Here is a 25,436-nt window from a genome sequence, read left to right on the forward strand (position 1 = left end):
TCATCCCAGAAGACCAGGAAGGTCTTAACGCGATTAACACCACTCGCTGGGAGTGAGGTCAGTAGCCAGAGGTCTTGGCTTCCTAACTCAGCCCTGCCTGGTCCATCCTCTCCTTTGGGCCTCAGTGTCCTTATCTGCCTATTGGGGTAATACTGTTAGCATGTATTGATTTATAGGGATTTTACCCAGGCAGGTTGGGTAACAGAAGTGGTATTCTCTAAGGAAAAGAAAGTCTGTTTATTTTCTAGCTAATCAGCCAATCTTTGCTTATGATTGAAGTGACTCTGTTGGGCCCCCAGAACTTTAGATGAGAGAGGAGACACATTCTGTTATCCTTGTCTCTTGTCAATTCAAGCTGCCTTTTAGGATGGCACACCTTGGGTCACCCTAGCAAGCTGGTGGTTTAATACCTCCTCTTCCTGGGGAACTTGCATTAAAAACAACAACAAGCACTTGAGGCCAAAGCTAATCTCAGAAGCAGCAGGACTTGGGTCTGGAGCTGGTCCCCCAAGGTCCATTCCCAGATCGGCCACTTAATAACCACAGGACCTTAGGATGCAACATAAGCCCTCTGAGTCTGTTTCCTCATCTGAAAATGGGAAGAAGCCTTCCATCCTCCTGTGGAATTATGAAGATTAGAGACAGTAAGTGTAAAGCTTATGCTACAGTGCCAGGCACTCAGCGGGCGCCTAATAAATGCACTGACCACTATTAATATGCCCATCCCAACTGTAGGTTTGTATGAATCTCTAATTGGCTTTTAGGTATCACAGCCCTGAAAGGGGGTGGCTCTTGAAAGCAGAGGGCTCTTTGGGTGGCCCAAGTCACATCTGTGACAAGAACCGGCCTGCAGCTCTCAGCATTATGGGCTGGCAATGCAGAGAGAACTCAGAGGAGAAGGGAGCTGACAGAGGGTCACAGGGCTAGTATAATTTCAGGTAAGGCCCTGACACCCCCCCCCCCCCCCCCCACAAGCCCTCCTGTAAATTGTGGCGGTTAAACTACATTTTCTCAAAGGCGCCAAGGCCGATGGCTGTGCAAATCCTTGTTAAAGTGGAGATTCTGATGAGGTCTGTCTGGGGCAGGCCTGAGACCCCGCATCTCTCAGGCCCTCTGGTGGTCTTCATACCAGGCTGATAGCAAGGCATTAACACTCTTTCTGGCTTGGAAGTTCTGCTCTGATCTAATTAGACGATTAGGAAATCAGATTCCACAGATACAGCAAGTTACCCCAGAAAAATAGGAGGACGCAAGCGTTTCCACCAGAGAAGTGCCTGGCGGGGGGAGAGGGGGTTCGGATCTTTCCTCTGCTCTCCTGTGATAGCAACTGCCGGAGGCACCGGCCGCGCTTTTCTGAACGAGGCCAGCTCTGGGGAAGGGAGCAGCTGCACCAAGCAGGTTGTTTATATGGTGCAATGAAGATGCATTATTTAACTCCTGCCAGAGGAGAGAAACGTTTTACAAACGTAGGAAATTATTCATGCCCGGCCTCGGTCTGGCTCGAACACAAGGGCTGCGTTCCATCATTTCTGCTCCCAGCGGACAAACCGCAGCCCTCCATTTTCGGGCACAGCCGAGCAGTTTCCCACAGCGACCAGCAGAGAGCACTGGTGACCCACACACGCGGCCCTCGCGGTGCGGAAAAGGGTAGAGCTTCCCTGCCAGGCCGGTTTGCAAAAAACGCTTGTTTCCCTGTGGACACGTAGGGGGGACGTGTGCCCACCACCCGCGACAGCCTACGGCCCGGGTATGGATGTGTCCGTAGGGGCGCACTCAAGCATCGACGACAGGGACGAAGGACGGTTTTTGGTTAGGTTTGGATTTTTATGGATTCCTAGTTGCCTCCGAAAGGGGGACAGCGCAGGTGAGACCTGCAGATCCAGAATCCTGGCAAAGGCCCTAAGGTCTGACCGACTTTTCTTCCTACTAAATTCCCTTTATCGGTACTGTGACTCCAGCTCATTAGTGTTGGCCCCAAGCCATGTATCTGCTTCAGGCCTCCATGTCGTGATGAACCCGATGGGGCAGGGACGTCTACTGACAGCTCTTAACCACTTTCAGACTGCTGACGAGGAAGAAACTCAGGGGGTCATATCACAAGGAGCACAGATCAGGGAGCTGAGTGGGACAGTTTCGGAGCCTCTGCCCTCATCTTCTGAGCAGGCCTGGGCCTTCCCAAAACTGTCTCTGGGAGGTAAAAGCTATTTTGGTTTCTTGCCTCCTGGAAACTTAAAGCCTGTACTTATCACGTTTTTCTTTTCTCAAAAACTAATTTAAAACTGAGCAAATATGATACAATGTTTAAGTTTTCAGGACTGACGTATAAGCCTTGATTTGAAAAGTTTACTTGTGGTGGGGGCTCCTGGGTGGCTCAGTCAGCTGAACAGCAGACTCTTGATTTCAGCTTAGGACATGATCCCAGGGCTGTGGGACTGAACCCCACGTCGGGCTCTGCGTTGAGTGTGGAGTCTGCTTAAGATTCTTTCTCCCTCTCCCTGTCTTGTGTTCATGCTCTCTCTCTCTAAAATAAATAAAATGGGGGTCGGGGGAAATCCCAGCCTTTAAATTAAAGACTGAATTTTTTTAAAAAATGAGAAGTTTGTGTTAAGAAAGAATGGATTCTTATCCTGGCAGTGTGGCTGACACAAAGGCTTAAATGCCTCACTGTGGACCCTTCTAGAACATGAGGTGTTAAAGAGATAAAAAGTTGCAGGTAGGGTAATCAGTACAATGGCCTTTTACTATGCACCAGCCTCATGATTTGATTTGCACAACTGTAAGGGAGCTTATCAACGAGCTCTGATGAGATATTTGAAACACACTTTAACGCACTGGCACAGAGTAGGGGCTTAAGAAGTATTTGCTGAATTACTGTATGTGTACATCGAAGCAATTTATGTTCCCTGCCTGCTGTGGTATATGACTTTGCCCCCCTTCCCCCCTTTTTTTTTCCAAATTAAAAAAAAAAATTTATTTATTTTTCAGGGAGAGGGAGAGGGAGAGAGAGAGCACGAAAGAGAGAGCAGGGGAGGGGCAGAGCGAGAGGGAGACACAGAATCCGAAGCAGGCTCCAGGCTCTGAGCTGTCAGCACAGAGCCCTGTGTGGGGCTTGAACTCACTAGCCGTGAGATCATAACCTGAGCCAAAGTTGGATGCCCAACTGAATGAGCCACCCAGGCGCACCCCCTTTTCCCTCTTTAAGAACAGATTTCCAGGGGCGCCTGGGTGGTTCAGTTGGTTAAGCACCTGACTCTTGATCTCAGCTCAGGTCAAGATCCTGTGGTTGGTGGGTTCAAGTCCTGGGTCAGGCTCTGCACCGGCAGCGTGGAGCCTGTTTGGGAATCTCTCTCCCCACCTCTGCCCCTCCCCTACTCATGCACACTCTCCTTCACTCTCAAAATCAATTAAAAAAATAAAAACCAATTTCCAGTGGAGCATGAGGATGTATTTTTTTCTAGAACAAGGAAGCCACTGGTCTACATTTGGGAGATGTGTAGTAATTATTAGTTTATCATGTAATAGGAAGGAAGAAAGCTTTGTGAAGAAAATGAACTTCACCATGGTCAGCACCAACAAAACCGCTCTTGTAACATGGCTCCTCCGGGGGCGGATCCAATACACCAAGCACAGGCTAATCGTGCTCCTGAAATGTAACCATCGTAAACCTGACACACCCCATCTATCGGCGATTTTCCATCCTTTCTGGAACAAGACGGATTATTGGCAAACAATAAGCCAGTGATGCCAGTATCCTAGCCTTTTGGTACTGGCGTATGTCACCATGCCATTACGTCTCGTGGGCCACCTTATGGTACAACAAAACTCACTGTCAAGTCCATTGCCAATAAGATTACAAAACTGCAGGGGCGCCTGCGCGGCTCAGTCGGTTAAGCATCTGACTTCTGCTCGGGTCATGATCTCGTGGTTCGTGAGTCTGAGCCCCGCGTCGGGCTCTGTGCTGATGGCTCGGAGCCTGGAGCCTGCTTCGGATTCTGGGTCTCCCTCTCTCTCTGCCCTTCCCTTGCTCATGCTCTGTCTCTCTGTCTCTCAAAAGTAAATAAACGTTGAAAAAAAAAGATTGCAAAAATGTGTGCCTTTATGAAAACAAATAAGAAACCTAACTAGTTGTACTGAGGGACAGGCAAGATTGGAATGGGGTGACCCACAGACAAGCCCACGGTGAGAAGCTTCAGAGGAAGAGGCACTAATTAGAAGGGACACTCCCTCGCTGCACAAGGCATCAGAAGGGACATCGTGGCACATCCAGCCAGCTACATGCTGGGCAGAATGTCGTGACTCAAACGGTATTTATAACAAGCAAATTCTCGAACTACCCGTCACACGCACGGGAGGACCGCAGCTGGAGGGGATGCCGGGAGTTACATTACCTTTCTCGGCACTGTTCTCCCCAAGGCAACTGCAGGGGTGGAGCAGAAGAGCCCAATGTTCACACCTGGAGTGGCAAAAGAGGACTTGTCGCTCGCCACGGCAATGTCACAGCTGGCAACCAGCTGACAGCCGGCGGCGGTGGCCAAGCCGTTCACCATGGCGATGACGGGGACCGGGTGGTTCTGGATCAGCATCATGACCTGAAGGAGCAGACACACCACATCATTTCCATCCAGGAGTGAGGTCCAACGTGAACGCGTGTATCATGTTATGTGACTGCACCATTTTCAGAGCATTTTCCGGATGCATCATTGTATCAGGCTCTGGAAAAAAGGTGAAAGGCGGCGCGAAAACTACCTTGGCATTAAATACCGACTGTGAACCAGACCGTACTATTTGGTCTTCCCGAGACCCACAGAAGGAACAGCCCCTGTTCCACAACCAGGACGTGAAAGCTTAGGGGGAAGCAAGCGGCCAACACTGGAGATGCTCACGAGGGGCAGAGGGGTCTGAACCCGCGTCTGGCGGACCCCAAGGCCCGGGTCTTCCCTCCCGGGCAGGGCGCCTCTGTGAGGCCACAGTCCCCGCTGCTCTCCCGGCAGCCCCACTGAGGAACAGAGCGATTTTGATCTCCGGAGGGAACCGTGTCTGTGTGGAGCCCTCCTCCTGAGTCTGAAACTGGTATTTGGTACATCCTTGAAAAATTAAGGTGGAAAGGAACTGGAAGGCAATTTCCTTAGTAATTACTTCCCAAATTACCACTATGAACACTCTCTCAATTCTATTAAAGTGGTAGGGGACACCCTGCTGTCATCAAAATAAAATTCCCCAAACAGGGCCACTGGCACAGAGAGGAGCCGAAAACTTGCTCATGTGACACCCCACCCCCCATAAATCTCCAGAACTTTAACTTATTTTTGCAGCTTACAAAATAACTTGGCTTATTTCTCCATTTTTTCTTGCTGCTCTAAACAGACTGCGTTGCTATGGTGACTTCAATGTATAAATGGTCGCACTTTGAACCTTGGCAGGAAGGAGGGCAGGCGGGAAGGAAGGACCACATCTGGACTTGTTTCCCATGGCGGCAACCCAGAAAAAATGACCTTCATTGATTTGAAGATTCTGCCCAAGGAACCTAGCCTTCTGCATTCACAAACATTTGATATTTGCCAGTTTTATTATAAAATAACCAATTGGATATTTAAGTATATGATATATTCTATAGTACTCGTTCTGGACTTTTTTTTGAGGGGGGGAGCCACCTTTTGAGAACCTGATCAATGCTAATGATCCTCTCCTCACAAGAATGCACATATCTACATCTGCACCCCAGACTGCTCATGGTGGAGTTCGTGTGCTCTCGGTGAGGGTTAGGATGGCTGGGGATGAAACTCATTCCCAGTGAAATGCAGTAGCAAGGAGAAAAACGCGTGAGAACTTCCAATGTCTTGTGCAAAGACAGACTTTTTTTTTTTTTTTTTGGCTGAGTGTCATCTGTCACCTAAGAACTGGTTCCTTATGTAAAGTTATTTGGCTCTGATTAGCACAGAACAGTCTGTGTCTCCTGCCTGCCATCTACGATGTGCTAAGATTTTCTACAGCCTGATCGGAAAATACTTACAGTAGGTACCGACAGTATTAAAAATATTCATGCCTTTCATCTAGGGATTACCTCTTTTTTTTTTAATGTTAATTATTTATTTTGAGAGAGAGAGAGAGAGAAAGTGAGCAGTGGAGGGACAGAGAGAGAGAGAGAGCAATGTCAGCACAGAGCCCGAGACAGGGCTCAAACTCACAGACTGTGAGATCATGACCTGAACCAAAATCCAGAGTTGGCGCTTAACAGATTGAGCCACCCAGGCGCCCCTAGGGATTACTTCCAAGGAGTAATCCTGAAATAGGGTAAAAAGCTGTCTGGACAATGATGCTCACAAATTATTTTATAACAGTAAAAAATTAATAAGTAACATAAATATACACCAATCAATAATGAAAAATGGCTATGTAAACTAAATGTCCATTGAAAGGAATGCTGTGTTCTCATTATGAGAGTTTCCACAAGACACATTAGCCTGATGGGCTGGGCCCTGTGTAGTGGTCTGGAGGCAGGCTGCTGGGGTTTGGTGCCCAGTTGACCTCTTAGCCACTGCTTATCCCTCAGTCTTCACATCTGGGGATAATAACGGGCATAACAATAGTACCAATATTTCATTGTATTGTATTGTATTGTATTCTAGAGTGTGTGTGAGTGGGGGGCAGGGGGGAGAAGGGGCAGAGCGAGAGAGGGAGAGAATCCCAAGCAGGTTCCATGCTCAGCATGGAGCCCAACACGGGGCTCAATCCCATGACTCCAAGATCATGACCTGAGCCAAAATCAAGAGTCAGATGCTCAACTGAGCTACCCAAGAGCCCTATAATAGTACCAATCTCAGAGAACACAAGAATTACATACATTACTATGTCTAAAGTACTCAAAACATTACCTGGCACATGGTAAGCATTCAACGATACAGTCATGTTATACAATTATACGGTATAATTGCACGTATGTATGATTACTCCGACAAATAGGATCACATGGGAAAAGATTCAGAAGAAATATACCAAATATTAGCATTCACTCTGGGTGGTATGATTATGGTCTAGTATCAATCACTTATTTTCCTTCCTCTCATTTTCCTAGATTTTCAAATTTTTCCATAATAAGCATTTATTATTTTTATCATTAAAAAGTATTTTAAGTACAGTTAGAGAGCAAATTCAGGAAAGACAAAGACAAGCTAGATAATAAATCAGCTGGGATATTAAATCCCTTGGTAGTCAGGACTTGGTTGTCCCTCCTAGTTTACTTTCTTGAACCAAGTATTTTTCCTGGCTGTGCCTGCTCCAAAATGTGACATAAACTTGACCCTACCTTAGCCTCACTCAATAGCACTGCTAAGGGCCCTGTGTTACTCCCCAAAAGTGAGAGGCCTTGTTCCATTGCCATTTCGGTGTGAGGATGTGATAAGGAAGAGAAGATTCTCTTCCTGGACTAGGGTTTCTACCTTCAAACTTCAACAGGAAAGACGCAGGGATAGGTGTCCAGTGAAATCTGCCAATCAGCTCCACAGAGGGTTACTTTTGGTCTCTCAGAGCCAAGCGCTCCTCATTCTCGATTTCTCCTATTCCTGATTTGGAAATAACTAACTATCGGGTGGTACTTGTGCTCTGTAATGAACCTGCTGTAGTTTAGATGCTGAGCCAGTTCAGGAATCTCTGCCTTCCTCTCTAAAACCCCGTCTTCTCATGCATGAACCAAACAGTGAAATATCTAGCTCACTCTGTCCCAATCTGTCTGTTGATTACATGTGGAGATTGAAACCTTGCCCAAGTTCACGATGCTCGTATTTACCCAGGACATTATGATTTTCTTAGAAAAAGTGTTAATCAGTGCACTGTCACTTGTATCTCCCTATGTTAGGACAAGGTCCTGCTATGCACTGTGTTCTGAAAGGTGAGCCTGAGGCATCCATGGGTTGCAAGCTTCCACGAAATCTGGCCTTTATCCTCTGAAGGAGCCCTGGTCCCCCTGTGGCCCTTTTGCCAACCCGTTTAGATCTCAGTTCGTGAAGACACCACGGCAGAGTGATAAAAGCAGGCCCTTTAGGGGGGATGGAAGGGGTCTAGTGGTTCTCTTTGATGATTTTCTGTTTTACTGGATATTAGTCGAAAAATAACTTTTAAAGCACCAAGCCTGGGCAAACACAAGAGCTCGAATGTTACATAAACATCATTAATGTGAAACAAAAGACCTAAGACTTCGCTCTGGTCTGAGTGCCAAGACTTCTGCCTCGCTATGAAGCCTCAAATCAATTGCTTTTCTGTCTTGTCCCTCCTTGACATGAGAAAACTATAATTGGATTTCCTTGTGGCGTTCTGGAAGGGCAGGGAAAACAAATGGTGGTCGAGAAGGTGTCTCAATCACCTCTGTCTGCTTCCCTGTTGCTCACCTCTGTCTTGTCTGTATAGAGGGTATCATTAAATATTTGTGGAATCATTAATGGCCAAATAAATGAACAAGTCAATGAATGCATGAAAAATTAGGTTAAGTAATCTTAGGATGGGGTTATGAAACGGTTTTGTGTCTTGCTTCTCACCTACATTTCCAGTTTCAGTTTGGCAGGAAACTTGTTTTTCCTTCTATTTCCCTCAGTGCCTTCTAAGTCTTATGCACACAGTAGTGCTCAAAAAATAGCCATGAAATGAACAATGTATTACTTAAAGTTGGATTCTGTATTCAATTTGTTATTATCCAGGGGCCGATTTAATATATTTACAAATCATCCCAAACTCTCTGTTCCTCTTCCTCCTCTCTGTCTGCAATTCCTCTCCTTCATATGGTTAAAGAGACGTCAACGTGAAGGAGCTAATTTTCCCACTTGGAGGAGTGGATCACAAAGGTTAGTTGGAAGAAGGGTTTGAAAATAATCTTTAAAATCGTTATGGCTGTTCCATTTACCTATATTCCCTCTTTCCCATTAACAGGGTTGTTTTAGTTTAAAATTTTTAAAAATGATACCCCTCTCAGGTTCTTCCCCTCTAAAGATGTACATTCCCACCCTGTAATTCCTCCATAAGACATGTGTACCAGGACATATCCCATAATCCCAGAGGTGGAACCTACCAGTGCCAGGATGTATTTTACTTTCTCTGGCACATAACAAGATCAATCGCAAACCATGGTCCCTTCTTAAAAATCTAAACCAAACGGTGACTTGGATGAAGGATTCACCAGTGACCAGTTTGCAGTGATTAGGTCTCACAGATAAAAACCTCATCTGTAACTTGGAAGCCTAATTCAATCGTTCACGTAATTAACATCTCCGGGCTTGCAATGCCGACCGACCGTCCTCCTGGCTTACCTCAGAACAGGTCTGAAATACTTCGGCATGATAATCCGGGCTCTGCTCATCCGTCAGCTCCTTTAAGTCATGCCCAGAAGAAAATACAGGCCCCTCCGCTACAAATGTTTCCAGTTGAGAAAAGAAAAAGAAGACGGGGGTAAATGGCCAGCTCTGGGACTTACTTGTCTACCTGGTAACTAGCGATAGTATGGATGCTGTGGACACTCAGAGAAAGTTAATGGCTCAATTTGGATAAGAATAATTCCATTTAGCTTGAAAAGTAACCGAGTAAGGTGAGGCATCTGTTCCTAAAGGTCTCTGGAGGGACCAGCGGAAACATGTAATTCCAGCAAGGAGAAGGCGCAGGAACCAAGGCGAGTGTACGTACTCTTCCCAGATTTATCCCTCTGGATTCACACTTTTGTTGCTGGACTCGGTCTGGCCTGAGCGTATAGACTCATATAGGCCCGTCAAATCCAGCGTGCCTCCCACGTGTCCCTGTCCTTTGTCTACAGACAATGGCCACCCACACAGGTTGGAATCCAGGAAGGGCAGAGTGTGAGGAGAACCCCCTTATTTTTATGAGGGATCTGAGGACGTGGTTTTATTGTTACTGTTGTCATTAACAACAACGGTGACATGTAATCCCACTGATAAGCTGCTAACGCTTTCTTATATTTTCCTTTTGCTGTGGCTGCTGGGACAGACGACATTATTCCCTTTAAACAAGTGAAAAAATTGTGTGGTTCAGAGTTTGCTGCCTTGCTGCATCCAGGTTACACCCCCATGGCTGCAGGACAATTTCCCTTCGTTGTATAAAACGTTGAAAATTTATATTCAACCACAGACAGGGAGGTAACGTTCTGAGTGCCTCCAGAAACACCGAATTTAATTTTTAATTTTTAAAAAATTAATTAAAAATAATAATTAAGTAATAAATAATTAAATAATTATATAAAATAATTATAATTATTTAATTATTAATAATAAATAATAAATAAAATAATAAATAATTAAATAATAAATAAATATTTATATATAAATATAATATAATATAATAAATATAATAAATAAATAATAAATGAATAAATAATAAAATAATAAATAATTAAATAATAAATATATATTATATATTAATATATAATATATATTTATATATAATAAATAAATATATATAATAATAAATTAATAAATAATTAATTAAAATAACTATTTTTAATTTTTAAAAAAGAGTGCCTCATAGGGCATCATGTGTTTTCTTTTTCTGTGGTTGCTCTAAAATGTTGGCATTGCTGTTATTTATACCACTGTCATCCTCACTAGATGATCTGGCAAAAATTCTTCCTGGAAAAAGAGCAAGGAAAGAAATGAGCAAAATATATGCTTTCTGGCACCACCGAAGAAGACCACAGATCTCGGGTGAAAGCTTAGTTAAGAACCCAAAAGACAAACCAACCAAGTGCCCCAAGCAGCCTGTCCTAGCCAACTAGGTTGTCTACCGAAAGGATCGGTGATTAAACCCATCTCATCAGGTCCATGAAGAAATCCGTTCTCTGACTTTGATGGGAAGACCAGCACAGCCAAGGATGGTGGCAGTGGTGTTTTGTATCCGACAAAAAGGAAAAGGCACATATTCTCACTGCGCGGTAATCTTTGCTATAATTCCCACGGTTGACAGTGTCAGGATCAAGGCCCCCGCTACACATGAGTTTTCCAGAATCAACGTTCTTGAAAGGAGCTTCAAAAACAATCACCCCGTTAAGTGAGGGAACGCCCCAGATAACCAAAGAATTTTGAGAAACCTCTTCTGGGTACTGCAGAGCACTGAGGTTGGATATCAGATAAATACCTGAGATGATAATGACTTTGAGGTCTTTGCTCTCCGCTTCGTGAAGAAGGTCACTTTGGAGAGATTTCAGCATCGCTAATGACAGCGCGTTCCTCTTCTTTGGATCACTCAAGACAATGTTCCTGGGAAGAACGTTTTATACTTACTGGGTCGAGCATGAGTCAAAACAAATGAGGACCTCCGTGATCCCTTTCTAACCTGGGAGCTATTTTTAAAACGCCAGGTAAAAGAACCATGGGTGGCAATTGAGAGGCTCTGCCCTCTAGAGTTACAGCTAAGTCAAAACAAGGAGACCAGCTGAAATGTGGGCCGGGTTTTCTCCCTCCTTCCCTGGATTGGTTTCTCTTTTTCTCCACGTTCGCTGTCAGACCCATGACTGTCGCCGCCACAGAAAGGGCAGGTTGCGACAGTTCCCAAACCACTGCCCATACTGAGAGGCGGTGAGGTTTGTGAGAAGACAGGGGTGGGCGCCAGGGGAAATTGCCACATTGTGGTGACCTTCGGGTTGTTTCTTCACAAGAATGAGGCCGGGGAAGGAGCCCAGAATGAAAATACGGCCCCAAGTCTCCTCCCGTCCACCCCGTAGAGGAAGCAGTGCAGTTATAGCTATCAATATGCGTATGGGACAGCATTTTCCTGTTGTTTTTTGTTCCTTACAGTGGCATCCTGTAATTCTGCAAAATAATTTATGCTGAGAATGGGCAATACGTGAAGAAGAAAAGGGCAGGCGCTTGCAGCCAAGAAGCCTCTTCCGGACGTGTCATCCGACAAAGAGCTGGCATGCAAAGGTCTTCTCGCTATTTTCAGGCATCCCACATGCTAATTAAAATGAGTGGTATTGTCATCTGGCTTCCCGTACACAGAAAATGTCTCATTTTTACTGTTATAGGGACTGGGCAGGGAGCCAAGCACCAGACTATTTGTCCTATATGTAAGACGTGTTTCCCATCGGTCCCCACCTACATGTTTTCTGCCTTTCTCGTCCTTTTTTGGAATCTTATATTCCTACTGCCGTGTGTCAGCCTGGATCCTCCTGTAATAGCCTTCTGCTGCCACTGTTTTCTGGAAAACCACTTTGGTGACGGACTTTATTTCAGCGCGGTAAGAAGAACCGGTTTCTTTGGAACCCCATGCCAGCTCGGCTGCCATCTGCAGGTGCCTGTGACACTCACCCGCTCTGTTCCTCACGAACACATTCCCTCCGAAGTACCAAGGGACTTGCAGCCGATAATGCTGGTAGACTAGGACACCCACGTTTTGGGGTGTGGTAACAAGTGCTGACGAACCTTCCAGTAAAATCATGAGCGTGCTTTCTGTAGCAAAGCTAAGCGCTGCCATCCCATAGGTGACATATGCCTTAAATTAAATTCTGAGGCCTCTGGCAAAATTGTGCAGAGATGCCAGCCCCTAGATGCCCTGGCTGCGTGGCAGCATCGGTTCCTATGTGGCCCATTAACCCTTTGGCTGGCACGTCCCACGCCCTGTCAGGGTGCTCTAAACTGCCGAGTTCACTTCTCAACCCGGTGTAACCAGGCCTCTGTTCCTGCTACTCCCCGGAAACCGTTCTCACCGAGAATCTCCCAATTGCCAGAACCGAATCCAATGGCCGTTTGGCTCATGCTCTCCTTCTGGAAGCACATCTCTTTAGTGCTTCCCTAGCCCGCCCTCCACTTCTTCGAGGGGCGCCTAGCCTTCTGCTACGCCCTAACTGATCCTCAGGGCTCCCTCCCCCGCTCTCTCCTTGTTCCATGTGCTTCCGGGTCCACTTCACCATGGCCTCGGCTTCTACTGGTACCTCTATGCTGAGGAGTCCCGATCTTTGCTCTCACTCAGACCTCCCTCCTGAGCTCCAGGTCTGCACATCCAGTCCAGGGTCCCCCGGACTGAGGTACCCTTGGGCATCTTCCTCTCTCCTCCTTTCCTGATCTCAGTGCTGCTACTCGGTTGCTCAAGCCAGAAACTGATAGCCGTGCTGTTGCTTCCCTATTCAACTGGTCATCACACCTACTTGATAATCCCTCCTAAAAATTTCACCAGTCTGAATTCTCCCAATGGCTCTCTTGGGTCAAAACGCGTGATGCCTTGCACCTACGGCTTCACCAACGCCGCCCCTCGAAAGAGGGAGGGAATCACTAAGAGTGAGGTCACCGCCACAGCATGTGACAAAAAGTGTAATATTTGTGTGTGCAAGGCAAGTGATGGGCCCTGCAGATGCCCCCGGCAACTGTCTAGAGACCATCACATCATTGTAAACCAACAGAAGGTCCATGAGATGAGGCATGGTCATGTTCACACACAGAGGAGACACTCTGCAGGTACCTGCTCACTGAATTAATGACCCCAAGTAGCACTTCGATTTCTCACAGCCAATTGCACCAAATTCCTGTATATTTTCACCTCACCTAGTGTTTGGCTACCTTTTTTTTTTTTTAAGGGGGGCGGGGAGAGAGAGAGAGAGAGAGAGAGAGAGAGAGAGAGAGAGAGAGAGAGAGAGACTCTTAAGCAGGCTCGCACGACCTGGGGATCATGACCTGTGCCAAATTCAGCAGTCACACACTTAACCAACAGAGCCACCCAGACGCCCCTTGTCACCTCTTTTAAACCTCAGTGGCGAGTACACTGGGCTACACAGCAGAGTGGAAACAACTCTGGAGGCACATGGACCTTTTCCTGCCTCCTTAGCTTTCTTTCCTCCTGGCTGTGTGGCCTTGAACAGGCTGCCACCTCTCTGAAATTGTGTCCTCACTGTAGCGTGGGGACGACATAATCTACCTCACAGGCTGTTAGGTATTAGGGGTAAGGATCGTACAGTACCTAGCACAATACCCGGTGCCTGGCTGGTTTCACTCCATGACAGTACTACTGCTGAGGGAAACAGCTTTGAAAAGGAATGCTTAGTGTGACTTGAGTTGTTCAATCTCACCTACTTAGTGCTTAACATACTACTGCTTTAGGGCTGGATCTGGAGGTTCCTAATTACCAAACAATGTCAGGCATTTTATGATAGATTGGTTCTCCCCATTATCTCCCTTTCAGATTCATGTTTGGCTCCGGGGAACTCAGACCTTCTTTGGTCAACTGGCTGCCATGCCAGAAGTTAGGCTGCTGATCAGGTGGAACCAGATTTGCAGAAGCAGAACCACCCTTGAAAATGGGCAGGAAGGACCCCTGCCTGGGCCCTGCCCTTTAGAGCACCCTGTTCTGGCCCTCTTCCAGCTGTGGCCCGCCAGGTGAGCAAGGAGTCAGTATGATGTGCCCGCCTGGAAATCACCACCCCCTTCCAAACCCTGCTGCAGTTATCTGAGACTCTGAAATTCTCTGGCTTTGCAGTGGGCACCCTTAAGCCCATCGGGTGGCCAAGAGCAATTATTTACAGGGGGTGAGGGGAAAGAGAGAATACAGGCATGCTGGGTGGGTGTCTGCAGACCTGGGCACCAAGCTCCCGGCAGAGCAGCAGGAAGGAAGGGTGGACAGGTGAGAGGGGGTAAGCACCCGGTGGGAAGAAAAGAAAAAGCACCAGCTGGCTCTCCACTGCTTCAGGGGAACTCCTAGGAGCCGGAGGATTACAAATTCAAGCATGGTCTTCCAGGTCTTACAAAGATAACACTTGTCAGGGTAGGAAAAAAAACATTTAGCTGTTAGTTTGATTTGTAACTTCTAACTGCTTAGCATGCTGGGTAGGCCTCTCTTTGCACCCTTGCCCTGGCCAGGCAAACATCAGGGTGAGGCCTGGATGGGGCTAGGGGCCCTTCACCTTTTACTGCTGCTACTTCATCCGGTTCCAGTTTGTGCACCGGTTTTAGGTTTGTTTAGCCAAAGGGCAGAGCTCAGTACAGTGTGTCCTTCATCCTACATATTTACCTGCCCCGCCGCGGGCACTTCTGGGGGAGGGCCAAGGAGCAGCTCCGCTAAGCCTAACCTGGCCTTGGAACTAGGTCAAGTTTGTGAGAAGCACAAAACCCTCTTTCTCAAAGGCCACCTGGCGAGCGGCCCACCCCGCGCCTTAAGTCCAACGAGGACTGGGCTCCGTGGCCATGGCGGTTTAGGGAGTTTGAGCGCTGGGACCTTTGGAGGCTGTCGCACTTGAAATTCTCCGGTGTCCTGCAGGGTCCCAAATGCTACCGTGCCCAGGCAAGGGACTTCAGGAAACACCGTGTCCGCGGGTTCCTTCGGGACCGCCGGCCAGATGTAGCCGTAACGGAGAAACTGCGGTCCCTAGCGGGCGGAGCTGACCCCAGGCCGAGCCCTCGTTGGCCTCCGTGTGGGTGACTGCCCACGCCAGTGTCCCTGCCGCCCACCCCCACCTGGGAACCGCCCCGCTCGGCCCGCGGGCCGGTCCGGGAGGGCTTGGGCGCCCGGTGGCCCCGCCGCTGACCTGATGCCTTCCCGCTGCCGCGCGCTGGTGGGTCGCGGCCCGGGCCCCCTGCTGCAGAAGCCGGCGGAGAGCGGGGCCCACGGGTTGCGCCGGAGCCAGCAGAGCCCCTTTGTCCCGAAGGCCCGCAAGCCGAGGGCGGCCATGGCAGCCAGAAATACACCCCGGAGGGCCGGACGCCCTGAGAGCCGCTGTGCGAGCCGCCGGACCGCGGCGCCTCGACCGCCCCCGGCCGCGGGCAAAACTGGATCGGACCCTCAGGCCTGGGCCCAGATCTGCCTCCTCTCGCAGGCCCGCCCTACCCCGCCCCTCCACCACCGCCCCGCCCCGCCCCTCCACCACCGCCCCGCCCCGCCCCTCCACCACCGCCCCGACCCGCCCCTCCACCACCGCCCCGACCCGCCCCTCCACCACCGCCCCGACCCGCCCCTCCACCACCGACCCCGCCCCGCCCCTCCACCATCGACCCCGCCCCTCCCCTCCACCACCCACCCCGCTCCTCCCCTCCACCACCGGCCCCGCCCCACCGCCGCAGCCCCGCCACCGCCGCCACCGCCCCGCCCCTCCACCACCTACCCCGCCCCCCGCCACAGCCCCGCCCCCGCCGCCACCGACCCCGCCCCTGCGCCGTCGCCCCGCCCCTCCACCACCGGCTCCTCCCCTCCGCCGCCGCCCCGCCCCCGCCGCCACCGTTTCCCGCTCCCTCCTCCCCTCCGCCGACGGGCCAAGCAGTGGTGTCTGAGGTGTAGTGCGCTAACCCTACAGGCGGATTCAGCGGATTGTTTGTTTTAGCAAGGCCAGATAAAGAGTTCAGGGGAAGCAAGGAGAGGGTTGGCTTGTTCCCTTCTGCACCGACACCAGTGTGTTGGTTTGCCTAGATTAGAAAAATGAGTGTCAACAGGTGGCGAGTGGTACGAGCTACGAGCTACGGACGCCACTTTGTTACTTCACCCCACCCACTGCAAACCCGCTCTGGCCACAACCTGAGGTGTATTCCGCACAGGCACTGACTTTTGAAGGACTTTGTGTCCTCTCCTCAAAAACCTTACATTTGTCTCTTGGGATTTTCCAATGCACCCGGGAGGGAAAGGGAGATCCTTCTCAGGGTCTAAATGAGTGGCACTAAAGGAGACAGCTTATCCTGTCGCCGAAAGCTTTAGTATAATGAGAATATCCTCACTGTCATTTGTTAGTTAAATTCTCAAAGTCTGGAGGGTTTTCTTTTTTAATTTTTTAAGTTTATTTTTGAGAGAGAGAGAGAGAGAGAGAGAGAGAGAGAGTATGCCTACAAGAGCAGGGGAGGGGCAGAGAGAGAATCCCAAGCAGGCTCTGGGATGCGGGGCTTGTACCCACCCACCCACCGCTGCCAGCTATGACCTGAGCTGAAATCAGGGGCTTTCTGAGCTACCCATGCACCCCGCAAGGTCTGGAGGTTTTAAGAAATGTTCTCACACACTTTATTTTTATTGACTACATGCTCATTCTCAGCAGTAGGTACCCTCTGCAGGGATTGCTCTGGTCTTAGGACACAACCTTCTGTCTTCCATTATTGTTCAGTTCAAGTATTTTAGTCAACCAAATCATCTTTTCAAAATACATCAGATCATGCCGCTTCCCTGCATCCTGCTGCAACATGGGCCCCTGCTCCTTCAGTCTGTCTCGTGCTGTTCTCCGCGCTCCAGGCACACAACAGATCAAAGTCTGGAGATTTGCAGGACACACGAGAGAAATGGTCTTAGCCTCGAGGATCTTACAGTCTCTAGGGGAGACACCGTGCTCTGCTCGGGACCATCCACACCCTTTGCAGCGGAAAGTTTTGCAAGAATAACAATTATACGAAGGCATATTTAAATGAGGCCCTGGAGACTGTACAGTGGCTTCAACTAGTCACACACTGGGTTTACCTCTCAGCCTCATAATTGCACAGGACTCTTACGTGCAGAACAATATTCTGAAGTATCAGTTGAGATTTCCAGTACCCCCACTCACCCCATTTCCTTGGTCCTTGATCCACCGAGGCAGCTGGCGTACTCCTCATTCATTGTCTCGAAGGAAGAGGGGGCCTGGCAGAACTCAAGAGACAAACAGGGAGCAATTTTTGGCTCCGGCGTCATAAAACGCCAGCACTTGGGGGGTGGAAAGAACACCAAATTGGCCTGATAGATTTGGGAGGGTGGCGCTGGTGAGTAAGATAAGGCCGCTAGCCCTAGCCCGAGGCTGGATTAGATCACAGGACTTGTAAGCAAAGCCAGAAGAAGCAACTTTTATGGAATTTGGGGACGGGGTTGGGTTGGGCGGAAGCCTCCTGGAGAAGAAGTGGCAATGGCCGGAAGCCCCAGCAGGGGCAGAGGTGGGCTTGCTCTATTTCCCTGGTAGAACACCCCCCCCCCCCCCGGGGAGTCCTGAGATTCCACGCAGCACTGAATGTCTGGGCAGATGGGCCTGAACAACTCACGGAATTTCCCACGTCCCAGTTTGATGCTGTGACAACAGATGGGTCCCTGCCCTCAGAGAAAGGCTCAGAAACAGCTGACAGAGGTCTGGACCCCAGGAGGCCCTGAGTGGGGGATGGAGGGTGGTCAGGAAGCGGGACTGCCAAGTTGAAGGTGGGAATGAGGACATCTCAGATGGATGCCCTACCTGTACCCTTCAGGTAGGCTAGGGTAGGCCCAGGTTAATAAAAACAGCAACAACGAAAACGAGTCTAAGTGGCTCAAACCACAAAGACTCATTTCTCACTCACACTACGGGACCAAGGAAGATCAGGTGAAAGCTCGGTGCTGGGTCAGCACTGTCCTCACCCCAGGATCTCCTGGAGCAGTCTTTATGGGGAAAGTTGCCAGTTTCTGTGGCGGGAGGTGGCGGGGGGGGGGGGGTGTATAGAGAGAAGCATGAACTGGCACTTCAGACTTCCTTCTGGAAATGACACTTGCTCTCGTGTTTTATTTGCCAAAGCAAGTCACATGGCCACCCTTAACTTAAGGGGAAAAGAAAGGAGCTGGAATCTTCTCCAGCACCAGCTGCCTAATGACTGCCCAAGCACAGAGCTTTGGTGTTATAAACTAACTTATGCATGGGGCACCTGGGTGGCTCAGTTGGTTAAGTGTCTGACTTTAGCTCCGGTCACGATCTCGCAGTTCGTGAGTTTGAACCCTGCATCGGGCTCTGTGCTGACAGCTCAGAGCCTGGAGCCTGCTTCAGATTCTGTGCCTCCCTCTCTCTGCCCCTCCCCCACTTGCATTCTGTCTGTCTGAAAAATTAATAAACATTAAGAAAAACAACCTAACTTATGCTTATTATTCAGGGATTCGTGATAGAATTCAAATTGGCTTAGATTAGATTTCTGCCCTCAAGGCAGAATGGAGGTTTGAAATAGAAATTAAGCTCTGCTATAAAATGAAGTTAAATTTCTAGAACACTGAGTTTGTGCCCTGGGGTTTGTACCTATCACCTTAGTCTTGCCAAGTCCTGGAGAAAAGGCAGAGCGATGCTATCTGAGGCTGTGGGTCACGCAGGATCAAAAAGCCAGCTCAGAATGGTCACCACCACAAACCATATTCCACCCCTGGAGGACATTTCTCACCTTCTTCCTGAGGTTGGTTTTGCTGGCAGGATGGGAGGTTTGGTTGGGAGACAAAGAGATGGCTGTATCCTAGCATAGGAGCTGGAATAGAGGAAGCAATCTGGAGTTTAGGGTTCTGAGAAAAAGAAGGAACTGGGAAGGCACCCGGAGCCTACCAGTCACAGCTGCAAATGGAAGTTTCCAGAGCCAACATCCGATCTTCTAGATTTTACTTAATAATAACAGTGGCTCTTCGAGAAGCCTCCCACTTGGTGCCTATGCCTACCCTTGTTGCTCTCCTTCTACCATCTCAGGATAACTTGTGAGGGCAGGTATCACCATCCCAGGTCAGAGGGGTTTCGCTGGCCGCACTCTCACTCAGTGCAGTGGTTGCAAAGTTGGGGCTGGAAGCTGGAGGTCACCTGAAGGGTGGTGCTGCTCATCTAAATTCCTCTGCCTGGTCTCCCATCCTTTCCACGTGTCTTTCCCCCTGCCCCCCCATTTCCTGCAGCCCCGCAGCCCCAGGTTGAGAATGGCGAGGCACTCCCCGGGAAGGGGAGACGAACGGCCATCGCATTATCCAAGTGGGACTCGAACGGTTGCCGAACCGTTCACCCGTCCTTAAGCAGCGCGAGCGTCTTTTGGCTCAGGCTGTTTCTCCAGGCCCCCTCTGCCTCTCATTAATTTTGGTAGGGCCTGCTTGTCTTTCTTCTCTCTTGTTCGGCGCCCTTCTAATCTATTTTCCACACGGGACTTCTCCCTGACACGATTTGATTTCCAGGTTGCTAGCAGAGAGAGCTCTGGCTTTGATTTGTGTGCTCCTTCTCCGCGCCACATGTCTTTGCCGCACAGATGTGTCTTTGCTACCTTTTCACATTTCCTTTAAAGGTCCGCAGATGCTTGGCAGAATGCTGCAGAAATAATGCAGAATAAAAGACAGTTCTAGGGAGCCTGGTGTCTCAGACTTGATGTCGGAATGAAGGAAGATTTAGAACTCCTCCGGGTGCAGAGAAAGAAAAGTGAAGGGCAGATTTTCTGCTGCTTATGGAGTGGTTTTTGAACTTCTTCTTTTTATCGATTTCAGGCCCTTCTAAGGCAGGCATGTAATGACACAGTTCAGAGGTATGATGCGAGAGCGGGGCTGAGTTTCAGTGAAGGTCCCTCTGGCACCCGGCTGATTCCCCAGGCCCAACTGCCTCCCCCACCAATTCTCCACACACCTGCACCCCTGCAGAAGCCATAGGGGGGCCAGTCCCCCACAAACCAGAAATGTTTCAGACTTCCCTTGTTTCACACAGCTACAGATGCTTTCCAAAATGCCTCAGTTTTTTATTATTTTGTACTTCATTTAAAATCCACCGGTCATTATCCTAATGCCTTTTGCAAACCTGAAACTTCTTTGTGAAAAACCCAGACAAGTTGGGTGAGAATTAATTTAGAAACTAAATAGGAGGGGCGCCTGGGTGGCTCAGTCGGTTAAGCGTCCGACTTCAGCTCAGGTCACGATCTCGCGGTCCGTGAGTTCGAGCCCCGCATCGGGCTCTGGGCTGATGGCTCAGAGCCTGGAGCCTGCTTCCGATTCTGTGTCTCCCTCTCTCTCTGCCCCTCCCCCGTTCATGCTCTGTCTCTCTCTGTCTCAAAAATAAATAAAAAAATGTTAAAAAAATTAAAAAAAAAAAAGAAACTAAATAGGAGGTGAGGAGGAGTGTGTGGATGAAATTAAGTTTCTTTTATCCCCACTCAGCACAAATTCTTGAGTTTGCTCACGTGCCTTAAACCAGACGAGCTCAGTAACTTCTGGTGAGGAATATGGAAGCTTGGGATGGATTGCTGGAGACGCGTATGTTTCATGGCCTCCGGGCTAGAGGCAACATTTTGAATGAGCTTGCTAAACTGAAGGATCCTGGTAGCACATAAATAGCACCTTTCTGGAGGGCACAAGGTCATTTGGGAGAGGAATGTTCAACATTGGATTCATTAAATGGTGCGAGAGAAAGACAGCCATGTGGAGACCGAACCATCGCTAGAGAGAACCCTTGGTTCCTGTCTTCTGCACCTCCTGCATTTCATTATGTTTCAGTATTTTTTTTTAAGTTTATTTACTTATTTTTGAGAGAGAGAGGGGAGGGGCAGAGAGAGAGAGGGGGAGAGAGGATCCCAAGCAGGCTCTGCACTGTCAGGGCAGAGCCTGACTCAGCGCTCGAACTCAAGAACTCAGAGAGCCAAAATCAAGAGTCAGAAGCTCAACCGACTGCACCACCCAGGCGCCCTTATGTTTCGGTTCTTTAAGGGGAAAGGAAAAGCGGTGGACATCCTGGCATTAAACAGGGTAACCTCCAGCCAAAGGGAACACGGCACTGTGTGGAGTGATCTATGGTTTGAATACTCCAGATAGCCCCAGCAGAGAGTCAGGGCGGTGGTGAGGGGGATCAGGGAGGAGGAGGGGGTTTGCTTGGCCGGAAGAAGAGGGATGATTTCCTATCTGGTTGCTGGAAGGGAGGGATGGGGCAGGTTCTGCTTTTTGGTAGTTACTAGATTACTAGTTGGATGACGTTTGGCAAATCACCACGGAGCCTGCGTCCTCGTCTGTAAAACGGGGGAAACAAAATTTTCATCCTTTTCAAAGGATATTCGTTGAGCCTATTGTGTGCCAGGTATTGATCTGGGCTCCAGGGAGAGGGCAGTGAACAAATCTAAGTCCTTACTCCTAGAGGGCTTGAATTCCAGTGCAGGCGAGCAGAAGATAAGCAGATTAGTGGGTAGCGTGGCAGGTGGTGATGAATGCCACGAGGCAAGATAAAGCAGGGCGAAGGCAGAGAGAGGGGGTGCTAGTTCATTATAAGAGGGTGTGTGTGTCAGGGAGCATTTGACAAGATGATGTTGGAGCAGAGACCCCAGAAGGAAGTGAGGGAGTGAGTTATGCAGGTGTCAAAGAGGGAGACAAGCATAGAGGCTGGGGGCAGGGGCAGGGGTGCTTGGAGGGAAGCAGAGGCAGAGGTGGGACCTCTGGCGGGACCAGGTCGTAGTGGCCTTTGATTTAGGTGGCAGTGAACCCTTGGCTTTCTCACTCTGAGCAAGGTGGAAAGCCACAGTCTGGAAGGAAATGGCGCTAATCCACACAGGAAGTGATGGTCCTGGACAGGGCGCCGGTGGTGGGGAAAGTAAGCAGTGGCGTCTGGATGTATTTTGAAGGTGGAGTGGACAGGATTTGCCGATGCGTCAGTGTGGGTGTGAGAGAAAGAGAGACGTCAGGGACGGCTCTGAGTGTGTTGCCCTGGACAACTCCTCTTATGCCAAAAGTTGCCATGAGTGTCCCACAACATGAAAAGTGGTGTGGAGTATTGTCGATGAGCCTGGACTCGGAGCCACACGGCCTGGGTTCAGATCCTGGCTTTGCCACTACTTGCTAGGTGACCTGGAGCATTTTGCTGAACCTCTGTGCCTCAGTGTCTCCGCCTGCAGCCCGGTGCTGACAATACCCCCTGCCTCACCCGGGACTGAATACAGGTAAAATGTTTGGACCGGTGTCAGGCACATGGCAAGCTCTATATTAAATGTTTGCTATTTTTATGTGAAGTGATACATATGTCATGGGTTTATGTACATGTAGATGTAGTATGAGCTTGGGAAACTCAGTAGATGGTTAGCTGCTATTGCTTTTATGTAACAAGGTAATACAATTTCACAATAGGTGGGAATTATTTTAGGCAACTTCCACTAGTATTTCTGTCTCTCTCTTGGTTGCAGGTGCCTTTACATGGTCTTTCTCTGAGCCCCCTGGCGCTCCCCACAGTGATGCCCTCACAGTCCTTCCACTGCACCCTCCCAACCCCCAAACGGGTATTTTCTCTCCTAGTCCCCAAGGGAAACTTAGCTGGCTCAGAAGTTAGAGAATCACAGTCCTTTAAACCACCACTTCTGCCTCATCTGTCACCGCTTCTTGGATACCTCCACTGGGTGTCATCCTTGCCCCCAAGTTGGGAGGCCCGGTCAAACTCATCCTCTGCCCCCATCCGACCCCACTTCTTCCTTTTGTTCCTGTGCAGACTCAAAGCTTTCACATCTCCTTGAAGGCCTTTCATACTCTGCTCTCCCCCTAGGCCGGGGCTTCCTCACCCTGGAAGTTTGGGTGAGGTTTTCCCAAACCACACACTGACCATCCTCCCTCTCATGCCTCACTCCTATTCCCCAGTAAGACAACCGTGATGGCCTCCCTGCCTCTTGCCTTTCACTCGACATCCATCCTGGGGCCAGATCAGCCTTCCGGGAGCCCTTCTCCCCATCCCCATTGACAGCCGCTTGGACACAGCCAACACACGGGCAACTGCAGAAGCCTTACAGCTGGCGTCCCAGAGCCGACCACACCCCCCTTCTGGTGTGTTCTTCGCACTGTACCAGAGTGATGTTTATAAATGCAGATGTGCTTGAGTCCTCCTCAGCTGTCCATGGCACTTAAAATCCAGGCTCATTGCCATGACTTACAAGGTCAGCACAGACTAACGCCCATTTTCCTCTGCCACCTGAGGCCACCCTCCTCGTATGCTGTGACCCTCCACTCACATCAGCCTGTTCCCAGTCTCCTGAGCTCAGCAGGCTCCTTACTTCTTCAGGGCCTTTACGTGAGTCTGGAAGGTTCATTTCCTGAGTCTTCACCTGGCCGGCACCTGAACATCCTTCATGTCTCAGTTCTAAAGTCATTGTCCCAAAGAGGACTCCTCGGACACCCAATCTCAGTTAAGTCCCCAGCCCCTCATTATTCTCTAATAAGGGCTTGTTCTTCTTTATCTGCCTTATCATGATCTTGAATCAGGGGTGTCTTGTGGGAATACTCCTTGTCACCTGTCTGCTCTAAGCTCTGTGAGAGCAGAGCCCATGTGTGCTTTTTTTTACCTCCGGGTACCGAACGCCTCGTGCCTGGCACAGATAGGCACACTAATATTTGTTGAATGAGACCACCGCATAAATCAAAGAATAACTGAGCGTCTCTCCTCTGCTCAAAAACCTTCTCTGGCTCCCACTACACCACCCAGAGAAGCCCAAGTTGGTTTAGTCCTAATTCACATCATTACCCTTCACAAGTCCATATGCCAGGAACATAAAACTCCTTGCTATTCCTTCCACGGGTCCTGCACGTTTCTGCCTTGGGGGCTTTATTTCACCACCACTTAAAATATTTCATGAGTGAACGAATGAATGACTGGCCCCAAATCATACCCAGTCTTCAAGGGTATCAAATGTCACATCTGCCGTAAAGCCTTTCAGACACCCCCCGCTGGAATGAAGTTTTCCTTCTTCCAGCCCTCCACGGCACTTTCTCTGTGGCCATTAAAGAAATTGGTCACATTGCACCTCTCCTTTCGGGTTCTTTCTGCGTGTCTGATTTTCTACTATATGGTGAGTTTCTTGAGGGCAAGGTCCATGTTCTAATCATTTTCGCACCTGCCACCGTCATGCTTCGCCTGTGGCAGGGGCTCAGTGTAAGTGAAGACAAAAAATTATTATGGATTATTGAGTCAAAGGAGGATGATTTTCCTAGGGTAGTTTTTCTAAGGTAGATTCTTCTACAGGTAGTTCCTTAGGGAGACACGTGGGGGTGCCCTAGCCAAGCAAAACTATATGCTGCTCAAGACAGATTCATTTCTAAATTATTTTAAAGATAATGGGGCTTCTTTTGAATTTTGTCTCACGGGTCATATTGATCAGCTGTGGAGGACAGGAAGGAAAGGTAACGGACAACTTAGTGGGCCAAGTAAGAGTTAGTAAATCAAATCCAAAGACCACATCTGGTCAGAGAGACAAGGCAGGATACATCTGCTTTCTCTGAGTGAAGGGTCCTATGATCACAGACTATGGACATAACATTGTATGGTTGTCCTCCAAATAAGGAATGGCTGAGGGTTGTGCTGTGTCCCCTCAAAATAGATAAGTTGAAGCCCTAACCCCAAAGTGTGGTGGTATTTGGAGACTTTGGGAGATACTAGGTTTAAATTTTTTTTTAATGTTTGTTTATTTTTAAGAGAGAGAGACAGAGACAGAGACAGAGCAAGAACAGGGGAGGGGCAGAGAGAGAGGGAGACACAGAATCCGAAGCAGGCTCCAGGCTCTGAGCTGTCAGCACAGAGCCCAACTCAGGGCTAGAACTCACGAATGGCGAGATCATGACCTGAGCTGAAGTCGGAGGCTTAACCGACTGAACCCCCCCAGGCGCCCCAGGAGATACTAGGTTTAGATGAGGCATGTTGGAATTAGTGTCCTTACAAGAAGAAGAGAGACCAGCACCTGGTCTGTGCCATGTGCAATAAATACAGTGAGAAGGTGGCCATCTGCAAACTGGAGGGGGGTGGGAAACTCTTACCAAGAGCCTGGCCCTGCTGGCAC

The 25,436-nt window shown here is 49.1% G+C and overlaps 1 protein-coding gene and 1 long non-coding RNA gene across 4 annotated transcripts in view; one reads left to right on the top strand and one right to left on the bottom strand.

Annotated features, from left to right (window-relative positions):
• The window catches only part of LOC128775063 (uncharacterized), a 33,228-nt gene extending 21,260 nt beyond the window's left edge, over positions 1-11,968 (top strand). The window contains exon 2 of the long non-coding RNA XR_008419677.1: positions 10,599-11,968. This is a non-coding gene — a long non-coding RNA (uncharacterized LOC128775063). The remainder of the gene's footprint in view (positions 1-10,598) is intronic.
• ECHDC3 (enoyl-CoA hydratase domain containing 3) overlaps positions 1-15,797 on the bottom strand; it is a 31,895-nt gene extending 16,098 nt beyond the window's left edge. For all 3 annotated transcript variants that reach the window (XM_019460808.2, XM_019460809.2, XM_019460807.2), the window contains exons 1-4: positions 15,500-15,797; positions 11,125-11,246; positions 9,294-9,391; positions 4,389-4,589 (exon numbers count right to left, since the gene is read on the bottom strand). In XM_019460808.2, coding sequence (XP_019316353.1) covers positions 4,389-4,589; positions 9,294-9,391; positions 11,125-11,246; positions 15,500-15,642 — 564 coding nt within the window. In that variant the 5' untranslated portion in view covers positions 15,643-15,797. The remainder of the gene's footprint in view (positions 1-4,388; positions 4,590-9,293; positions 9,392-11,124; positions 11,247-15,499) is intronic.
• Between the last annotated feature and the right edge of the window lie 9,639 nt (positions 15,798-25,436).

The sequence above is a fragment of the Panthera pardus genome, unplaced genomic scaffold (assembly GCF_024362965.1).
Source record: "Panthera pardus isolate Hobbes unplaced genomic scaffold, ASM2436296v1 HiC_scaffold_6, whole genome shotgun sequence".
NCBI classification, from domain to species: Eukaryota; Metazoa; Chordata; class Mammalia; order Carnivora; family Felidae; genus Panthera; species Panthera pardus.